We start from the raw sequence: 19753 nt of genomic DNA, 5'->3' as shown, positions 1-19753 counted from the left end.
GTCGCCAGTATTAAAAGTTAATTCATAGTTGTGCTCTTGATCTAAGAAATTGATTAGTGCATAAAATCATGGAATGGGCACATCATCATCATATATCATGAAGTGTAGTTTACGTAATGCGTTTCACAATATATATTATGAGGCAACTGACCTAAAACAAATATTTTCAAAATGTCACGAAAGTTTTAGAATAAGCTCTTTCAGTCAATCACAAAGCTTGCTTTCCTAACCAATATTGTTTACACTCAGCACCGTGTTGCAGGCAAAGAATCATGCTGGAAGTGGTGATCACAATTGTTCACTCTAACCTATATGCACCTTTGTACTCAGATCTATTATGGCCTAAATAAAATAGCACATACCCAAGTGATTGTCTTATTTAAGAAAAACTGGCATAAACTGGCAGTTGCGTTTTCTTGTTGACAAGATGCCAGTCAATTCAATTTGCAAATATGCATTACCCTTGCTTCTTGATTATTTCATTTAAATAAATAGAAGAAAGTAGCATTTGATGCTTACTCGATATGACAGCTACCTAATTTGTCACTGTGATGGTCTGCGTGCGTAATGGTCACAGTTCTGCTACGCGTTCTCCTGTGTACTTTGTTTTTGTGCAGCCCACAGACCTAAATTCCCTGCTCGTCACATAAAAGAGGCAATAACAGACTTTTATATGTTTAAGAAGTTCTATTTGTGTCAGGAACCCAAGGTTATTTAAATCAACTTCATAATCAGAAATTTGTTTAAAGGCTGAACACAAACCGACAAATTTCGTCCGGCAGCGCATTCTCCTTGCGCACTGTGCGACAGCCACCTTTCCGACAACACGCGCAGAGCGAACGCCGTTGGGCGAAATTTGTTACTCTTTTTCGCTCCATGGAGTCTAACTGTCCCAAATCACTTCTACACGTGCCTATCGAGGATAAAAACATCAAAAAAGATTTACAAAGCATCTTTAAAAAAATTCTGGGGTGCATTTACTTATAAAGTATATCTTTAAAACCGGGGTCACACTGCTTACCCATCGCACAAAAGACAGTCTGCAAACAGTTTTGAATGCGAGTCACCACAAGATCTGTGCTTCGAATGCCGCGTGGCAACGAGTTCAAGGAGAAAGTTGGCACACGGCATTAGAACCACAGATATCGCAATGGCTTGTGTTTGCAGACTTTCTTTAGTATGGTGTATGAGCAGTGTGACCCCGGCTAAACGTGATCGGGCCTTTATCAAGGTGTCTAGCAAATTATTATTTTCAAATTTCCCGACTTTTCCAGGTTTTCCCTGACAATTTCAGGTGAAATTCCCTAACCATTCTAGAGGCTGTCAAATACTTATACAAGACCATACCAACACAAGGCATTGAGCATTGAGCACTGTGAGGATCATTTTGCACGGACTTAATCCAAGTTGCATATTCCGAAATATTCGGGTTTGTCTAGTCCGGATTAAACGAGAACTTTCTTGCCGCCGACGTCCTTAATGAAGAGGCCACTTTCGTAAACACCAAGAAAACATGACGCTCAACCACATACCATATTTTCGGGGCTCTAGTCCGCACTCTGTGTATAGTCCGCAGGGAAAAATTTGGAGTCGAAAGTAAAAGTTCTTGCTTACGATAGTCCGCACCTGGTGCTTAGTAGACGCAAAAATCTTCTCATAGACGGCACACCTTAACAAATGTCTGCTTTCTTAGCTCACAAAGAGGCGCATTGTATACACAAATCATTATTAACATACTCTTTCACTTACAAAATCCATCACGTCTCCTCATGATATACGATCTTGAAAATGAAAATTCTTGCATAGTATGCACGCGTAGATAGTCCACACAGCCTAAAATTTCAACGTTTAGACATGTATAATCTGCGAACTATAGCCCGGAAAATATGGTACATCAATAACCGAATAGCAGCATGATCGCCAGATGCACGCTTTGGGATACTTTCGGCTTAAGGCTTGGATTGGGGTCTGCGGCTTTCCCATTTGTGACTAAATCAGTAGCTCTAACTGGATATAGCCTAGTGTCGCGCCCTTAATCCAATCCAAACCAAGGCTCGGACTGCATTTGTCGGGTGTTCTCTTTGCATCGGGCAGCACACTCTACATCGGGTGGTGAGCAGAGCCCGCACTTCGCTCTCAGCAGAATTTACTGCATATTTTTCTGCCCCCAAGTCCTTGCTCAGGGTACTCAATGGCGTTTCAGCCTCATTTTCCCCAACTGGGGTCTCTTCTTGGCCATATCCCTGACAATTCCTGATTTTTCCCTGCGACTAAAATTTTCAAGAAAACCGGTCGCTAGACACCCAAGCAGGGTGTCTAGCGACCGGTTTTCCCGGTCACTTCACCCTGTTGTCAAATCTTCAGTTAGTAATTAAATACAATTTAATTATCAACCATAAATTTGACTGTACGAAGTTCACATAACCGCTTAAGACCAACAAGCCAGCAGTTAAGTCGATCTATGGAAACACAATTTTTTGTTCGCTGTTTGGCAGTGTAAAACACCGGGTCGCGGGGTATGCCAAAAAGGACTTTGTGCTCACTGAATGATTGATCTGAAGGCCACTACACGAAATGCACAGAAAGAAAAAGTTAATAAATGGTATTCTTCAAAAGAACCCTACCCAAGATGCCTTACTGCAAAAAGAAATACATAGAGATCCAATGATATTCCCATTTACGCATAAATAGTAGGTCTGGGCCTTGTATAAAAATTTTAACCAGAATAATCACCACTTCTTAAACGATTAATCGGTGTCGTTCATTCCCATGCATAATATTATAAAAAGTTTTTTAAAAAAATGTTTGCCCCTTGCTGATTATGCGATAAACGGCACAAAGTACAAATTCGGATTATAAATCAACCTTGAAGTGTAGTTCAGAACAGACAAAAGACTGTTACACAGACAAACCCTTACTTCAGCCAAAGAAGTAAAGAGTTATGATGATATTCTCCAGCAATAGCTAACTCATTGATTGTTAACAAGTCTCTGCTGAGCTAAATAGACACCCGCACAGCATTGAAGTGGATGGGACACATATCACCTTCTCCACTTGTTTGGAGCTACAAACCTCGCCCCAAAAACTTACTTTAAAGGACACATGCAAAGGAAAAAAAACATTTTTTTAAACGGCTTAGATGGAAAAAGGACGCCATAAAACGATTTTACAACGAAGAAAAAAAAATTTTAGAGCTATATTTACGGCGCAAGACGAATTTGTAGTTGGCGCCCGCGGGCATTGCGGAAAAGTGGTCTGTATTTATCACGTGACTGGTCTTTATTTATCACGTGGTGCTTGCGCTCTTTCGGAAGCTTCCTATGGCCTCTAAAAGTAACTTATTCATCTTTGTTTGAAGTATAACAAAAAACCAAGACGAATAAGTAACTTTTAGAGCCCAAAGGAAACTCCTGAAAAAGCGCGCCGGTCAGACGACGGCGGCGGCGCCCCGAAGCAGACGAACTTGCGCGGCGGCGGCGACGGCGGCGTGGAGAAACGCGTTGAAGCGGCGTTCGCACAACGCTCAGCGTGCGGCGGCGACGCAGCGCGGCGGCGCGCGGGCCTACCACGTGACCAGCGGCGGCTCCCGCGAGCGCCAACTACAAATTCGTATAGCGCCGTAAATATAGCTCTAAAAATTTTGTTTCTTCGTTGTAAAATCGTTTTATGACATCCTTTTTCCATCTAAGCTGTCTAAAAAAAATTTTTTTTTCCTTTGCATGTGTCCTTTAAGTCAAAATATCACCTAAGGTTTACCTTCATATGAGTGTACTGCATCTGCATGGTGAAAATGTTGAATTTTTACTTTTCTTTTTTGTAAAAATTTAACTGATTAACCGGTTAAAAAATACTAATCACAATTAAAGTGTTAATTGATTAATTGGTATGCAAATTGATTAAGTTCTCAGCCCTAACAAATAGCACGAAGGACAGACATAGATTCTTATAATCCTCACATAAATCACATTGAGGTATCAGCCTGCATGAACTCGAAACTTTGCGAGATACTGCCTCGGGAGGCTAAAGTTATATAGTTTTACACGCACTTGTTTTGGTCCCTCACTTCACAACTTTGTGCTTTATTAGTCATGGGCTTTAACATTTTATTAGGCTGTCGTATATCATCGCGACACTACTGTATATACAGAGCAACTTTACAATTCGGGCATCTACTTTTGCTCCTCTTGCGAACATCGCATTTCTTTAGAAAACTGAATTATTTAACATGGTTTGCAGGTGACGTTATTATACTCTATTCTGGTGTCCATTGCAATTTGTTCTCGCTGAGAAAAAAAAAAATCCACTGGTGCAAAATGCACGCTGCAGAAGATCCGTGCTCAGTGGAAGCCATGTATTTGAGAGAGAAATTATTTTTGCTTGATGCAGCGTCATGAGGAACAGCGCCAGCGTCCGGTACCACGAAAATGTGCTTTCCGGCAAATGTTTCTGCAAACAAAGTAGTTTCCGGGTCGACGCTTTTTGGCATGTGCCAAAAATGCGGGGCAGAGGAACCTCTACAACACAGTACATTCTTAAAACTCCCCCCCCCCCCCTTTTTTTTTGTGGTGTTCCTCTAGAGCAGGGGTGCACAACATGCAGTCCGCGGACATGACACTAAGATGTGCTCAAGACGGCAACCAATGCAATGATGCCAGATATTGAAAACATGTATACTGAAAACCTGTGCAGGTCCCAATTAAAAAGTTTTTGGCTCACGTAATTTTTGAGTTGTGCACCCCTGCTCTAGAGGCTACTTTTGTTCCTGAGGGCGTTAAATCAACATTTATATTTGAGTCACTTCTTAATAGTAATCCTCTATTCATTTCATTTAGCATCCAGAAACAGTGAAATTTAAACAAAATACAGAGGTGGTCGAAGCTTGGGAAAGAACTTGAGAAAGACAATCCTGCGAGTCCTAGAGCGGCTGCCAACGTTGGGCTGTCCATCGGAGGCCACTAAGATCTTCCCGTACACACTTCTAGTTCTATGTAACGTTGGATTGATAAGTAACAATTAGTCCTTTCAATGTTTCTATTTTCTGGACAACTTTCTAAGGCAGTTCAGCAACAATGAAAGCATGTTTGGGTGCCTAGATGAAAATTGTTGCACGACCCATTGTACATAGATGTGCATGTAAATGGGTCGTGCAACAATTTTTGTACTTCTACTAGATACCGCTAAGAATGAATCCCCGATGTTGATAACTTGCAAAAACACCCATCAGTTTTCCTCTCCGTGCAATGGCCGACGCAGAAAAAATAAAGGAAAGAAACAGCTTCCCCTCAACTAGCAATTGGAACAAACGGTTATGTGATCCGACGCTAATTATATACCGTCAGTGTTCATAGTCATGCGCTGGGGTTGGCAAAGCACAGAGCATGGGCTGAGCTTAAGACATTGTTAGAGTTCTGTTAGAGTTCAACTATTCTGATCTTTGATTGAACACGAGCCATATCCAAATGTTTTTCAATGCTGATTGTCATGAACCCGAGCACTTGACTCGGGCTCATGATAATCGAGCACGACGCGCCACATAACTCGCAGTGCGAAGTCGTGATGATGTCACGTTGTCAACAACGCAAATTAATCTAGTGATCATTTATTTATATCAACTTGACGCAGAGAGTCACGTGACGCCACAGGGCCATGTGACGCGACGCTTCTTGACAGCACGTCTTGACACCATGACGTCACGTGACCACATGACAAATCATAGTGCCCATAAAAAAGCACAAAAAGCTCATAATTTCTCATACATTGCAATTCTGTATATGACGATTTGAAAAATAATATATGGCTGCCAAATTTTTATTCTTAAAAATTCATTTTGTGATGCTAACAAAACAAAAAAAAATATACTGTGAACCGCCTTGAACCGATTACCGTTACGTGTTTCTTTTTAGTTCCAGTTTGGCTAAAAATATTGGTTAGATTGCAGTTTTCAGTACGGTTCGGTTCCGGTTCAACACTCTTGTTGAGACTTGGACCTGCCAACCGTGGATATACGAAACAGCAAATTAGACTGGACACTAAGGTGCTGAGGAACTGAAGTTTCCATGCTACGTCAGACGGTTGGACATTGCCTTGGAGGAGGGCTAAGGGAGAAAACTTGAATTTGAGGAAAGCTCCCAGAAACTTTTAAATGCAAGACAAGAGGCAGCATTCATGGGTAAGAGGGTCGATGTTCTAGAACACAAATGAATTCTGGCAGGACCCATGAACCTTTCCTAATTATAAACCTGATCACAATGGAAAAAAAGAATTCAAGCAGGTGAGGAAAAAGTTTGAAATGTTCAAAGCATGGTTACTGACAGGATCAAAACAGCACTTCCCTGCCATCCTCATTCCGCCTGAGACTACAAATTATGAAGCAACGGGATACACAAGGCATACTCACACTGGCCACTTTTACATGGCAGCTTGTTCGGAGTATGGATGGAGTCCTCCAGATCCCCCGTACACAAGCACGACCGACCTGAAAGTAGACGGAGGCGTTTTGCACAGGGACCTACAAACCGCCGTTTTCTCCAAACCAACCACACACTACTACACAAAATGTGTACTATGAGGCCTTCCAAGAAGGGTTTCCTAATCAACATCTCACTGGTCGGATCTCGGGCACCAGCCAGAGAGGTTGCATGGTGAATGCTTCATTTACAATGTCTTTCGTTCTTATGAGCCATTAATATGGTTTATCACCAAAGATTAGAAACATGATGATAATCCCTGGAGAAGGAGAACAAGGGGGACAAAGGACAAACACAAATCTCTAAGCACAGCTCTGTTTCACCATTTTTCGGCCGCACACCAGTCACCTAGCTGTGTTCAGAGACTTACGTTTGTCCTTTGTCCCCCTTCTCTAGGAATTATTACCATAATTCTTGTCCAGCTCGCTTGCATTATTATCAATAGGAACAAGCCAACCTTGCAACGTCTTGAACACAACAAACTGACGCAAAAAAGTTGAGTCTTCTCTTTCCATACTTTTTGTGATAAAATGTGCCGACAGTTCTCCCCCTGCTCGCTCGCATACCCACCATAAGCTCGTTTGAACACTATTGCCAAAGGTATGCACTTGAGGTGCATGGTAACCCAAGAAGGATGAAATGGGTTAAACTGTCCATCGCACTGATGCACCAACAGTTTAGGCAGTGAAAACTATAGGCAACCGCAAAATTATTATACATCTGAGGCTTCCGCTTTCTGTACGTTGACCTAACAAAACTGCGAAGTCGTTACTCTACACTCAAGTGGTATATGTAAAACAAAAATGATTCATCTCAGGCTAACCTACTGAACCACTTGCACACTAGTGCTGCAAAGGTTGAATGAAGCACATGAAAGGCAGCTGCAAGGTTAACTTAAAATCTTTATCGGTACCAAAGTCCACAAATCTAGGAATGTTATATTATGGGAACTGTACTCTAGCAATGTGCAGATGTTACAAGTTCTGGAAAAATGCATTGAGGCATCAGTTCATTCACCGAGGTCAGTGCTTTGATAATAAATGAAGCAGATGGGCCTCGAAACGCACGAAGTGCAAATAAAAGATTGGAAACACCGACACGGCTGTTGCGACTTTAGAAACTTCAAGTTTAGCGACAGGACAAAAAGATATACGCCGTTTCCGTTGAAAACATTCTCCTGCTGAACCCTCATTCAGGATGCGACTGGTCGTTGTTACCGTTGAGACTTGTACCCAACTCACTAGAATACGAAGCGGTCACGACTTTTTCGGCAGATGTGCTGGAACTTGATTAGATCGCAGCTTATGGGCCCCTCCGTATTCAGAAAGTTGAAACAGCACAAGCCCCCGATAGTTGGACGGTTAGGACGATAGGGGTAGCCTAGCCGAAGTTTGCAGTGCGTATCTTTTGTGCCTCTCGAACAGCTGCGAAAGGTAATTATGCAACTCCGCTCCACAGCTTTCCTGCGAGATCTCGGCAAGTACAAAAGCTCTCATGCTGTGCTCTTTAGTTGTAAACAACAAACCAGTCGTCAGGCTTGCAGCCACAGCTGATACCGAGAGAAAACGGCGTTTTGCTTTTTTTGTGCTCGGCGAAATGGTCGACTCGGTGAGAAGAAAAAGAATTGGGAAATGTATGCATGTGCTCGTTGGGAACCAAGAAGCCGCGGGTGCGGAAAGGACATACTTGAATGAGACCAAACTTTCCGGCGACCAACATCTCGAGAACGAGAAAAACTCGAAGGTAGGTCGGGCAAAAAGGCACCCACAAAGAAACACATCCACCTATCCTATCTTGGTAAAAAAATAAAAACAAAGAAACGCATCTCAGGAAAAAAAAAAACTTGCGGGAATAAAACCAGATTGGTCAGCTGCGGGCATCAGCGTCACCGATGGAAAACCTCAAAGACACGCCTTTGGCGTTCCGAATTATTTAAAAATAAAGTCGATTATGCCACGTATGGTGTGATCAATAATTAGTCGAATAACGTCCAGCGCTATTTCACCATTTTGAGGAGCTCCTAAAAATGCACAAACAAACTAAAGGCAGGTTCAAAAAAAGCAAGAAACGCTACGCACTCTAGGCCTAAGTTTACAAAATGAACCTGCGTATTCGCTTTTCATGAGCTCAAATGGGCGACTCGGGACTGCGTTCTCCACGACTAAAGACCATACTACGATGCGGCTTTGAAAATAAGAGCGTACCGATAGCTTCGGGAACGTAGTCGGCCGCCAAACCCCAAGCTTGCTTGGACGACTGCTCACACAATTTCCCACACAAGTCTCGCAACGAGAGCAAAGGCTGGCTGGCTGGCTCTGGGACCCCAACACGCATGCGCGGGTTTTTACATTCTCGCACACCGTCATGTAGCAGCGCGTCTGTTTGTATTTACTTGCCAGATAATTTTTTAGTCGTGACTCGTTGCGATTTTTAGGGCCAACTTTCATCCATCACGGAGCGTCATCATTCTCCGAAAAGCGATCTCAGCAACACTCGGCGAAAAGACTGCACGGAAGCGTCGCCAAAGCAAGATAAGCAGCGAAAAACGACCCTCGCGCACTGCGCTCGCACGGAATGAAAAGAAATTCACTTTACCTTTCAAGGTCAGCTTTAAAGAGAGGACGAGCTCTTTTTCCAATCAGATTTGTCTACGGGTTCTGTTCCGCCTAGATCACTGACGAATGCAATACGATTACTTCCGTTACTTTACTGCTGCGTCGAGATGCGAGAAGCGAACAGTTGCTGCCACGGGCGCTCAGGGACGCACATCGCACACACGCACACTAGGTGTGTGCGATACATCCGATGAGAGTGTGAAAATAGTTTTGTTCGGGTCTATCGGACGCGCAGTTGACTGTACTGACTCTCTCGTGTCGAACTGCCGACGGAAAGAAAGGCTCGGAGTTTTATTGGATCTGTTTTCAGTCGGGATTTCGCGGGTTTCGCGCGCTTCCTGAAACACTTTCCCCGCCAGGAGGCGTCAAGAGTGTCGTCTGCTACCGTTTGTTTTCGCTTTCTTTTCTTTTTCCCCTCCGCGTGCGGGCGTTGAGCCGAGCGCGCTTGAACGCTTGAACCCGCACACTGCAGCGTCAAAAGCAGTGTGCTCTGATCATCTGGTCAGTGACTCCTTTGACCACTTCGAATGACGGTCCTTCGGCTGCTTATCCTGAGCGTTTTCGGCGTTTCGGTAACGCGCTGTTTCATATCGTGTAAGACTCGGTCCGTATCGGATTTCACAGCGATGCCAACGTAACGCTGTTCGAATTTTTTTTTTATTGTTTTGGGTAAATCCCATACGCCGCTGGCAAGAAAGAATAGAAGCTAGTTGTATAAATTCAAAGGTGCCTGTTAAATCCTCCTTCAGTCGCTTGCCTCATTGTTAACTGAACGACGATTTTTAGTTGCTCATCTGCGCGTGACTTTAGGCATGTAAATTTTTCTGCTATGACAGTAATTAACTTGCTAATCACAAACTAATCGCAGACCATCTCTCTCTCTCACACACACACATTTACATATACCATATCTCAGTTCAGTTTTAAATCTTTTTTAATAAAAAAAAAAAAAAACTTTTTTAACTTTTTTTTTTACGTACACTACATTTAAAACAGATAATGTGTAAAGCAAAAAAAAAAAATTAAGCCGAAGTAAAAGCATGAACAGCTGCTTTGAGGCACTGGCATATAGCATGTGACCAAACAATGCGGTAGCAACTGTTTATAATTTGTACAGTATTGTAGTGTACTCTTGACGATCTCGATGAGGTCCTGAAAATCCTACATTTTAATTTTCGATTTTATATATCACACTACTACAATCTGCAGACGAGATGAAATTAATATATTTTATATTGTATACCTTTTCTAACTTTTCATAATTTTTTCACAATTCCCATTGAGTTTTATGCACCTTCTCTGGCATCCAGACTCTGTATCCATGTAGCATAAACTTGCTATTAACACAGGTCACTTGACATCATACATAAAAACATCCGTGTTGGAGAACCGCTTCCCTCGAAGCGGTTGGAGAGCCATTTCGAGGGTGATAATGGTTCTCCAACAAAGGACATAATCCACACTGTAAAAAAGTGTCTCTGTCAGAACGACAGCAATTTCTACACGATTGGGATTAATCCCTGGAGAAGGTGCATTGTGGAGAGTTAATGATAAGTTAATAAAGGTTCATACAATACATTAATTTTAACTTGATATGTCTTCTAACAGCTCAGTAAAAAATAGAATTCAAGGAATATTACTTTTGGAGAGCACATCTGACAATTAACAAAAAGCAAGAATGCAAACGAGCTGGTGTAGATTGAGCATAGTTGTAAAGTCTTTGTGTTCTTTGCTGTCAGTCTTTGTGTTCTTCGCAATCATAGACCTCTAAAGTTCTGAAGCCGGAGGACATTGTGTATAAAACTCCCTTTTTTTTTAAACTTGAAACAGAATGTGGAATGGCTACTGATGTTTCGCTAAGAGCATTGCTCGGGGAAACTCCTACGCTGGCTTAAATTACAGTGTTGCCTGATGTGCTCTCTCCTGACCAACAGATCATGTCCTAGAGCAGTGTCCCAGCGGCGAGGTTTCCCTCGACTTGTCCGACAGCCAAGGCCGGTCGTCGGTGGTGGTCACCCTGAGCAAGCACCTGCCGTACCCTGGGGACTCCTCCTGCAACCTTACCATCAATGCGCCCTGGGCAGATGGTCTCCTTTTCGTCGTTCGCATGATCAACATGCGTTGGGACAACTCCCGCTGCCTCGACCACATGAAGGTTTGCCTAATATATAGAGACATCAAGGCTGGTTCCCACACTTGCAGCTGCTTACAACCGAGTGCCTCAAAACCCCTAGGGACCTCTTACGACTACTTACAACGAGAGAACAGCACCATCTATCAGGCAGCCATGGAGCTCTTGGCATTTCCTATTTCTTTCGTGCATCATTCTTTCTTGGTTTGAGAGGCTTTTGACAATGTTAAGATATGATTGTTTCTCATTGGATTTTGCAGTATTTGCGAGCAGTATGCACTATTTATGAGAAATGGTCATTTCGTAACATTGTCAAGAGCCTTTCAAACCAAGAGAGAAAGAATGATGCACGAAAAAAATATAGGAAATGTGTGAAAATGCCAAGAGTTTTACAGCTGCCCAATAGATGGCGCTCTCCTCTCATCGTAAGCGATCACAAGAACTTGGTCGTACCCAAACGGAATTGTGTGTGAGTGGTCTTTTACGTGGGTTCCGCATTTTTGAATAAATCCAATAAACTTTATAAAAACACTCGTTGGTAAAAATATTCCAGATTCGGATTTATCAGAAAAACTTTGAATTTGGGGACTGCCGGTTGTAAAAACAGTCTTCAGGTTCTCCTTGAATCATGAGACAAGTTTTGCAACTCTCTTTTTTATTTCCCCTTTTGTTTGCGTCACAAAAGAATATCTTTTGAACCCTCGTTAAAAAATAGAGTGACAAGTATGCCAATAGTTGAACATGTCCGGCCTTCTTAGCCATTCGACTTCAGATCTTTCTCTTAGACAGGTCTCGTTCTTAGATGTTCATTGGCTTTTCTCCGGTGTCCTAACATCTGAAAAGCTCAAAATTTGAGGTGAAAAATAAATTCAGAAAAACACCTTCCGATTTTGCTCAAAAATGAACTCCGGAAAAGAGAAACCCTCATTAAAAGCAGGGTGTCATGTTTATTTTTTAAACTGATATTTATTTTTATGAATATATCAGGCAGGGAATTATCATCAGGAATGTGCAAATTTTAAGCTTCCTACGGAGCAAAGGAGTGACCAACTTCAACACTGTGAAGAGAGCCAGTATGTTTGCATGTTGACTTTCTTTTGCTCTGTGAAGGCTAAGAATAATGCTGCATTATTCAATTAGAACCATTACTCACACACCCCTGCAGTTACTTGACGAAATCTCGTGGATCAGTCAAGTTTTTACACAAACAATTCATTGCCCATATGATATGCTAAAATGAGCATGCAGTTATTTGTTTAAGATATGCTCTTGAATAGATTCATGAGAAAGGTTGGACCTTGAAGGTGATGGTCAGATCTGACCAGTATTCCTTGAAATGTAGTTTCAGAGGCATATCTCTAGCTATTGTGGCTTGTATGTGCTACTAAGATCTTAGTAGTATTTTACAAATTAACGAAGGGTAGTGGAACACTGTTAACTGTACTCCATCAGAATACAGTTTATGATGTTACAATCTCAAAGCCCTGTTAATGGGATTGCTATTTTTGACAAACCACACAAGAAACAATCTAAAATCTAAGATTGACTTGCTTTAAAAAACTCCTGTGTACAGAGAATCCGTTCATGGCAGTGATGTGGTCAAATGGAATCGGGACACCTAACCATGCCATGCGACACCATGGTGTCATATGGTCGAAGATCAAATGTGATGCCATATGTCTCAAACTTTTCAGGATCACCCCTTCGAGCGAAAAGCAGATTTTCCTTATTTGATGGCTACACAGAATAAAATCTTAAAGTACTACTATAGCTGATAAATATTATTCACCAAGAAGGGCAGTAACAGCGAAAAGCAGTGGCAGGTGCAAGCAATTAGGAACAAGGGTTTTCTTCCTCAAGTGCACACATAACAAGACAAGCTGAACATCTACATGAGCCTCTCTTGCTGGTCAGGGTTCCGGCAGTTTGATACAATTTAGTCCCATGGTTGCCAGTTTGCCAAAAAAGATGGAATCGGGAAAGAAAAAAAAAATATGTGTAGGGGTCGTCAAAACATAGGGCACTGAAGATAATCGGCGTATGGACCATTGAAAAACACAGCAAATGAGCCGAAGCACATTCCCAATCTCGCCACACTGCCATCTCCTCCTGCACGACAAAATCCATCCGCTATGCTTGCCATCACTATAACAAATAAGTAACCGCTGACTGGATGCACACGCAAAATCAGGGTCTGAAGCCAGCAGCAGCTGACAACATCTTCCAAATACTGCATGAGCCAGACTTTTTTCTGTTGGTACCCTGATCAGGTGCTTTCTTGCTCATTGTGTCTCTATATATGCAGCTCTCTGACAAGAACCAAGTGCTGCTTGCCCCACTCTGCTCCGCAAGGGCCATTGGGACGCGCTTTGTTGCCATCCCCGAGAAGCAGGTCAACCTGGAGGTGAAGACCCACCCATCAAGCCCGTCCCGCAACTACACAGGTCTCAATCTCGCTTTCACGGGATACGTGAATGGTGGGTGGCACCTCCCTTTTGTACCAGTGTTAGCAGATCGAGTTCTGGGAAACCCGCAGCAACAACCTTAGCAGCAGACAATGAAAAACATGCACAAAAGACAGGGTTACAGATAAGCACTTAGTCACAACTGAAGGTTTATTTTCATAAACCGTGAACAGGAAGCCCAGTTCGCAAGTTCACAACCCAAATCCCCCCATCTCTTCTCAAAAAGCAGAACACCGTGCACCCCCACTTTAAACCAAGCTAAAAGTTGCAGAAAAAAAACGCAGTACACATTGTTCTGCGGATGTCATCAGGACGTCCCTTGCAGACGCAGTGCTGCATGCAAGCCCTTTCCTTTCGTGGCTGTGTTTTGTGTGTGCCATTCTCATAGCATGTTCCATTAACTAGATGCAGCTTCAGTCTTGTAGATGTGCATAGCACCATATCTGTGCTGCCCAGGTTTTGCACAACATCCATGAGAGTTTTGCAGACACCCAATTTTCCTCTGTCTGCTCTACTTCTTTCCGCACATCTGGCGCCTTGACATCCGCAGAACAATAACTCTGCCCATTTAGCCAGCTGGGGCACACGACGGAACCGTTTCTGAATGCCACATGGACCTTTCGCTCCAATTCAGTTGTTTCCAAATGGGAGTACGTAGAAGCATTCTTTAACTTTTTTTTGTCAATGCACAGAAGATTACACTTCTGTGTGATATTTCTTCTGTAATGACACTGAAACAAAAACTTGTATTTGAAACCTCCTTTTTTTTTTCTTTTTTTTTTCCCCAGCGAAGTAGGAGGCAGCAAAGAAAAGTACTGTACCGACTTGGCAATGGCTCTTCTCACACTCGAAGTTAATACATATTCCAATATTTGTACTAAATCTTTTTTTTTTTTTTTTTTTTGGGGGGAAAAGGGGGGGGGGGGGGGGGGGGCACTGTTTAAATTACATGTTAACTTATAATAATGAGCATCTGTGTGCTATTTCTTCTGTATATGACAATAAAACAAGTGTATTTCACACTATAAAATATTTATCAGAACATAGATCTATTTATTGGCACTGTATAAAATCATGTTTTAGCATCTGCAAGATATTCTTTCTTTACATGGCAATAAAAACAAGTGTATTTCAGGATACAAAATAATATTTATTCAAAACTGGATCTACATTTTTTTTTTTTTTTGTTAGATTAGAGGTTAGCTTATGATAGCGAGCGAAATTTCCGAGCCCACCGAGGTGCTCCCCCGCATCATCCGTCATCTCCGAGCACGCTGGTGCAAAGTGGTGAAGCTTGACACATGTGCGCCGGTGCGAAGCGGGAAAGCTCAACGCGAGAGCCCCGGTGCAAAGCGGTGAAGCCTGACGCAAGAGCACTGGTGCAAAGCCGTGAAGCTTGACGCGTGTAGTGCAGAGCAGGGTTGGACGATGACGTGACCAGTGTAATTGACAAGCTAGCTTAGTAAGGGTGACTACGAATGCTGTGAAATATATGACAGTACAAACCAACTTTTCTTCCACTTTCTGTTTTTTTAAAGATTCATGTTCGGCTTGTATCTGAAGTGATCATCCAAAAATGCATGTGGTTACACAAAGCTTCAGAACCTGTTTCACCTGCTGCACAAATAGCCGAGCAAAACATGTTGCTAAGCGCATCTGGCAGCAGATGGTTGTGCTCCAGATTAGTTTCTCCGCAGCATACCTAGAAGTTTGAATATAAAAGTAAACAGGCACCTCTTTATGTGCGATTGTATTTGTATGCTTTAGTAGTATAGCGCACAAAAGAAATAAAATTTTCTCGGGCACACAAAAAGGAGAACACTCGTGCAGTGTTAGCGATACAGCTGTTTTTTTTGTAAACTTTATTGTTGTTTTTTACTCTTTTTCGACACATTAAAAGAACCATGATTCAAAATCTCTGCTGCTGTCTCCTCAAACTTGTGGCTAAGTAATATATCTCCTTTCCCGACAAAGTTAGAGACGGGGTGCTAACAGACTACTGTGAAATACCGGACAAGTGCCCACTCAAACTTTGGAGATAATCGCAAAAAAGTGGGGGATGGGCCCTTCTCCGGTCATCAATTTTACATATAAATGTACTGTGTGAATTTTCTCAGATCCTACAAATTTGGGAATGGGCACTTAGTGTGGTGTGGGCGGATGCACGGTATTCCACGGTAGTTGTTTAGCCACTCTATATTTTCGGCTTTGATAATCACCCTAGTGATCCGATTATTACTATTCCTGCTTGCCTAGTATGGTGCAGATAATTGGTTGGATGTGCCATACAACTGCAGTCTTGGCAATGAGTCCATAGGTATCCTGAATAGACTTCTTTCGAAAATCCCTGCACGCAACACTGCGTGCATTGTATTATATGGGACTTCTGACCATAAAGAGGAGTGGTATAAGGTTTCAATTTCCATTTCCCCGTTGACGGAGTAGTGTGTCTCTGCGCTGCACAAAAATAAAGTCAGCACTCGCTTGCATTGCACCCATTCATCTGCGTGAAAACCCCTGTTGAAACATAGACCTCAAGCGGCAGTACAAAGACCTGTTTATAAACTTAGCGAGAAGTAGGAGTGAGGCCCGCCACATCCCATAGCTTTCTGGCAGCCTGGCTAGCACTACAGAGTGCAGCATGGCCCTCCCGTGTCACTGATCATTTAAGCCTCCCAGGCGAAAATCAGTCCACTTCCAGCTGGATTATGGAACTAGAAATGAAGCAGTCCAGCTGGATTCCAGCTGGGTCCAGCTGGGTCAAGCTGGGTCCAGCTGGAATCCAGCTGGACTGCCTCATTTCCAGTTCCATAATCCAGCTGGAAGTGGACAGATTTTCGTCTGGGCTAGAACATTGAGATGATGGAACAGGATGATCAGCCCAGTACACTTCTTTTTTCTTTGTTTACCTGAGCACAAACCATATGGTACACCCGGAGCCCCAAAAAACGTGCCCTAGCATTCTATCTATATTGGTAGGCAACACCACGAATTTAAGGAAAGCGATATATTTGAAAACGCACAGACTGTATTTGGTCACAACGGCATGTCGTGAATTGAAGTTGGCGAATTGAAACTGAAACGGTAGCCAAAGGGTACCTAGGACGCTTTGCTAGGATCGCTTCGATTTTGCAAAAGGTCAATTGGCTTTGATAAAGTTCTTATTGCATTCTCGGTATGACCGACCGACTCCAAGCAGGGAAGGTTGGTGGCCAAGCGTGCCAACACATCATAGCTCCTACCACACGGAGTATTTAACATCTAACAGTCCATTCACTGCAAAATTCAGGAGTCTGTGCTCATTTCCTACCCTTGCCAGTCTCGGTACAGGTGGGCATTGCTATACCAGCTAGAGCTAGAATGAGTTTTAATAATCTGCGTGATGAACATTAAAAACCCCAAGTTATAGCGTCACACAGTGCTGGCCAAATTGCCCCTCTCCAAATTGAACCGACATTGCCAAGTCTCAAGGGCACATCAGTAGTCATGTGCAAATTGTGGTTTTGGCCGGTTGTTTTGTAATCGAATATTGAATAGTTTCTCGAAGCCATTCACTACTTTACACCATGCTTGAACGAAAATTCACCTGAACTCATGCATGAAGGTTGTTTCCAACCTTCCACTTGTCCTCTTCTAAGCTGTTATGCTTAATATATACTAGTCAGTGACAAGTTAAGAGTAAAGTGGAAGCTCCTCCCACCTCTTGCCACTTTGGCAGAGTGAACACTGGAGAGGAGGTCGCCTTCTCTCCTGCGTTTGCTCTGCTAAAGTTAAAAGAGGTGGGAGGAGCTTCCACGTTACCCTTAACCTGTCGCCGACTACAGATAGTATCTATGTATGAGCTATGGCATAGAAATGGCAAAATTGTTGCAGCTATCCTAATCAGGGGGATTTATAAGTCTGCTTGCTGTATGCAAATTTTCTTCCTTCAATTTCACATATGACACAAAAAAGCAACAACTAAACAAGCATGAATGAGTGTGGGTTGTAAAGACATCGCTGCCCAACACACGCATCCATTTTATACAACCCAAATTGCTAATATTTCCTGCAATTTAAGTCGCTATATAATGTTTCATGCAAACCATGTAGCTAAAATTTCAAGCAACCCAAGAGCCCAGGTAACTATAGATACGTATCACAATCTCTAAGTGGCTAACATTTGAAGTAATTCAAGTGGCTACACCATCAAGTCATGCAATCCAATTAGCTAATATTTCATGCAATCCAGATGGCTAACATTTGTCATCTTTGCTTTATCCTAAGAAATCCGCTGTGACCTCGATGAGATGTTCCTGTGCCAGAAGACAGGGGTCTGCATCTCCAAAACCCTGCTGTGTGACCAGGTGGACCACTGCGGTGACCGCAGCGATGAACCCCAAGACTGTGGTGTGCCTTCACTCTCAGTATTTTCAAGTAATCCAAGAGGCCAACATTTCAAGCAAACATTTTAAGCCATCCATGTGGCTAACATTTCACGCAATCCACGTTGCTAAAATTCGTTTGTTTGCTTCTCACCATACTATCTCTCAGATACTTATCCAAATGGCAGGAATTTGGTGGCAGCAAGTTTCATGCAAAATTTGTTATTTATTTATTTATATTTCATTACCTTCAAGGTCATATAAGCAAGAATACAACAGTAAAAATACAGCAAAACATATAACAATAGAAATATTACACAGCATAGTTAGTCCTCCCTAAAAAAGAAAAGGTTAGTAATGGTGGCAGTTTAAAAACTCCCGTTATCGGGGTTTTAGACAATGGACAGGATGGCTAGTTTATGATGGTGATCGATGCATACTGAAATGTAAAGAGATGTTGTTGGTAGCCCCTCTTTAAGAATCAAATTATTGCGATATTATCTTAAGAAACAGGCACAAACGAAACACTTTTCTACATTGTGAAAGAAGTGGTGATGATAAAGATCAGGGCAGATGTTGGTGTCCCCCTTTGCAGAGTACCACGGAAAGCCGACGTGGATCGACTGGGCTCCCCTCCTCTCGTGGTGCGTCATCTGCGCCCTCTTTGGCGGAGCCTTCTTCAGGGTCTACTGGAGGAAGCGGAGACTTCAACTGAAGGAACAATGAGAAGACAGAGAAGCGGCAAGACTGCTGAGGACACAGTCAGGGGCATTGCCAGTGCACACGAAAAGAACACGGAGCACTTGCAGTCGTCGACAGAATGAGAACAGCAGGGTGCGTGTCTTTCGAACGCTTGACCTCCAGCACGCACTGCATGCCTTCCACAGTGTTTTTAGTTGCACGCAGGCACTCGAGGTGCGAGAGATGCCGAAGCATTGATGGAAGTAGGAAGCTCACGCTGGAGGCAGGGCAACCGAAGCTCCTCCCTGCCGTACTCACCTTGTCAGCGACTACAGCTGGTATTTTTACAAAAACTTTTTCACGTGCCAATATCATGTTTTGGGAGAATTGTGGTTGCGTGCCAGTGTGACAATCTGCTTGTTTGAATAAACAAACTGTGCAGGAGTCGCACTAAAACGGAGTTCTTAAAAGATAAAGTGGAGATTTGGGCCAGTTGGTTCATTGCAAGCAAAAAAGCGCCGAAAAAATACAGGGACACAGACGAAGGGAAACAGGACAAGGCGCCTTGTCCTGTATCTCCCTTCGTCTGTGTCCCTGTATTTTTTCGGCGCTTTTCTGCTTTCTTAAATGATCATCGAAAGAGTCAAAAGACACAATATTGGACCTCTTGACTCGTTGGATCTCTTGACCCATTGAACCTCTTGACTTGCTGTGGATCTCTCGACTCGGACCTCTCGACTCGTTGGACCTCTTGATCTACATTTGATCTCTTGACTCTTGTCCACAGAGCCGGGGGATCCAACGAGTCGAGAATCAGTATGGACCTCTTGACTCGCCACACGATTGATTGTGTGGATCAAGCGAGAAGTCAAAGACAGAATTAAAAAGAAGGAAAAAGAAAGGAAAAACAAGTTAAAAGGTATTGACATTTAGATGGCACGGATGGTCAGCGAGTCCCATTGGGGTGGAGGGAAGTCTAATAAAGGACAAATAAAGATCGAAGGATATGGTAAGAAAAGGATTGAAGTCG

The 19753-nt window shown here is 42.9% G+C and overlaps 2 protein-coding genes across 2 annotated transcripts in view; one reads left to right on the top strand and one right to left on the bottom strand.

Moving 5' to 3' along the window:
- The window catches only part of LOC120838198 (E3 ubiquitin-protein ligase TRIP12), an 84098-nt gene extending 75155 nt beyond the window's left edge, over positions 1-8943 (bottom strand). The window contains 2 exon segments of the mRNA XM_040208007.3: positions 6398-6475; positions 8672-8943. The gene's annotated coding sequence lies outside the window, so the exon portion shown is untranslated.
- Positions 8944-9502: 559 nt separating this feature from the next.
- LOC8024102 lies at positions 9503-19190 on the top strand. The gene is made up of 5 exons (XM_040208010.3): positions 9503-9676; positions 11017-11237; positions 13519-13690; positions 17945-18067; positions 18638-19190. Exons 1-5 carry the CDS (start codon positions 9610-9612, stop codon positions 18766-18768), a joined length of 714 nt encoding a protein of 237 aa, XP_040063944.2. The 5' UTR covers positions 9503-9609; the 3' UTR covers positions 18769-19190.
- Positions 19191-19753: the final 563 nt, after the last annotated feature.

The sequence above is a fragment of the Ixodes scapularis genome, unplaced genomic scaffold (assembly GCF_016920785.2).
Source record: "Ixodes scapularis isolate PalLabHiFi unplaced genomic scaffold, ASM1692078v2 PGA_scaffold5__190_contigs__length_132052651, whole genome shotgun sequence".
NCBI lineage: Eukaryota > Metazoa > Arthropoda > Arachnida > Ixodida > Ixodidae > Ixodes > Ixodes scapularis.
The sequence above is the reverse complement of the archived record's forward strand: the minus strand, read 5'-3'. Positions and strand labels throughout refer to the sequence as shown.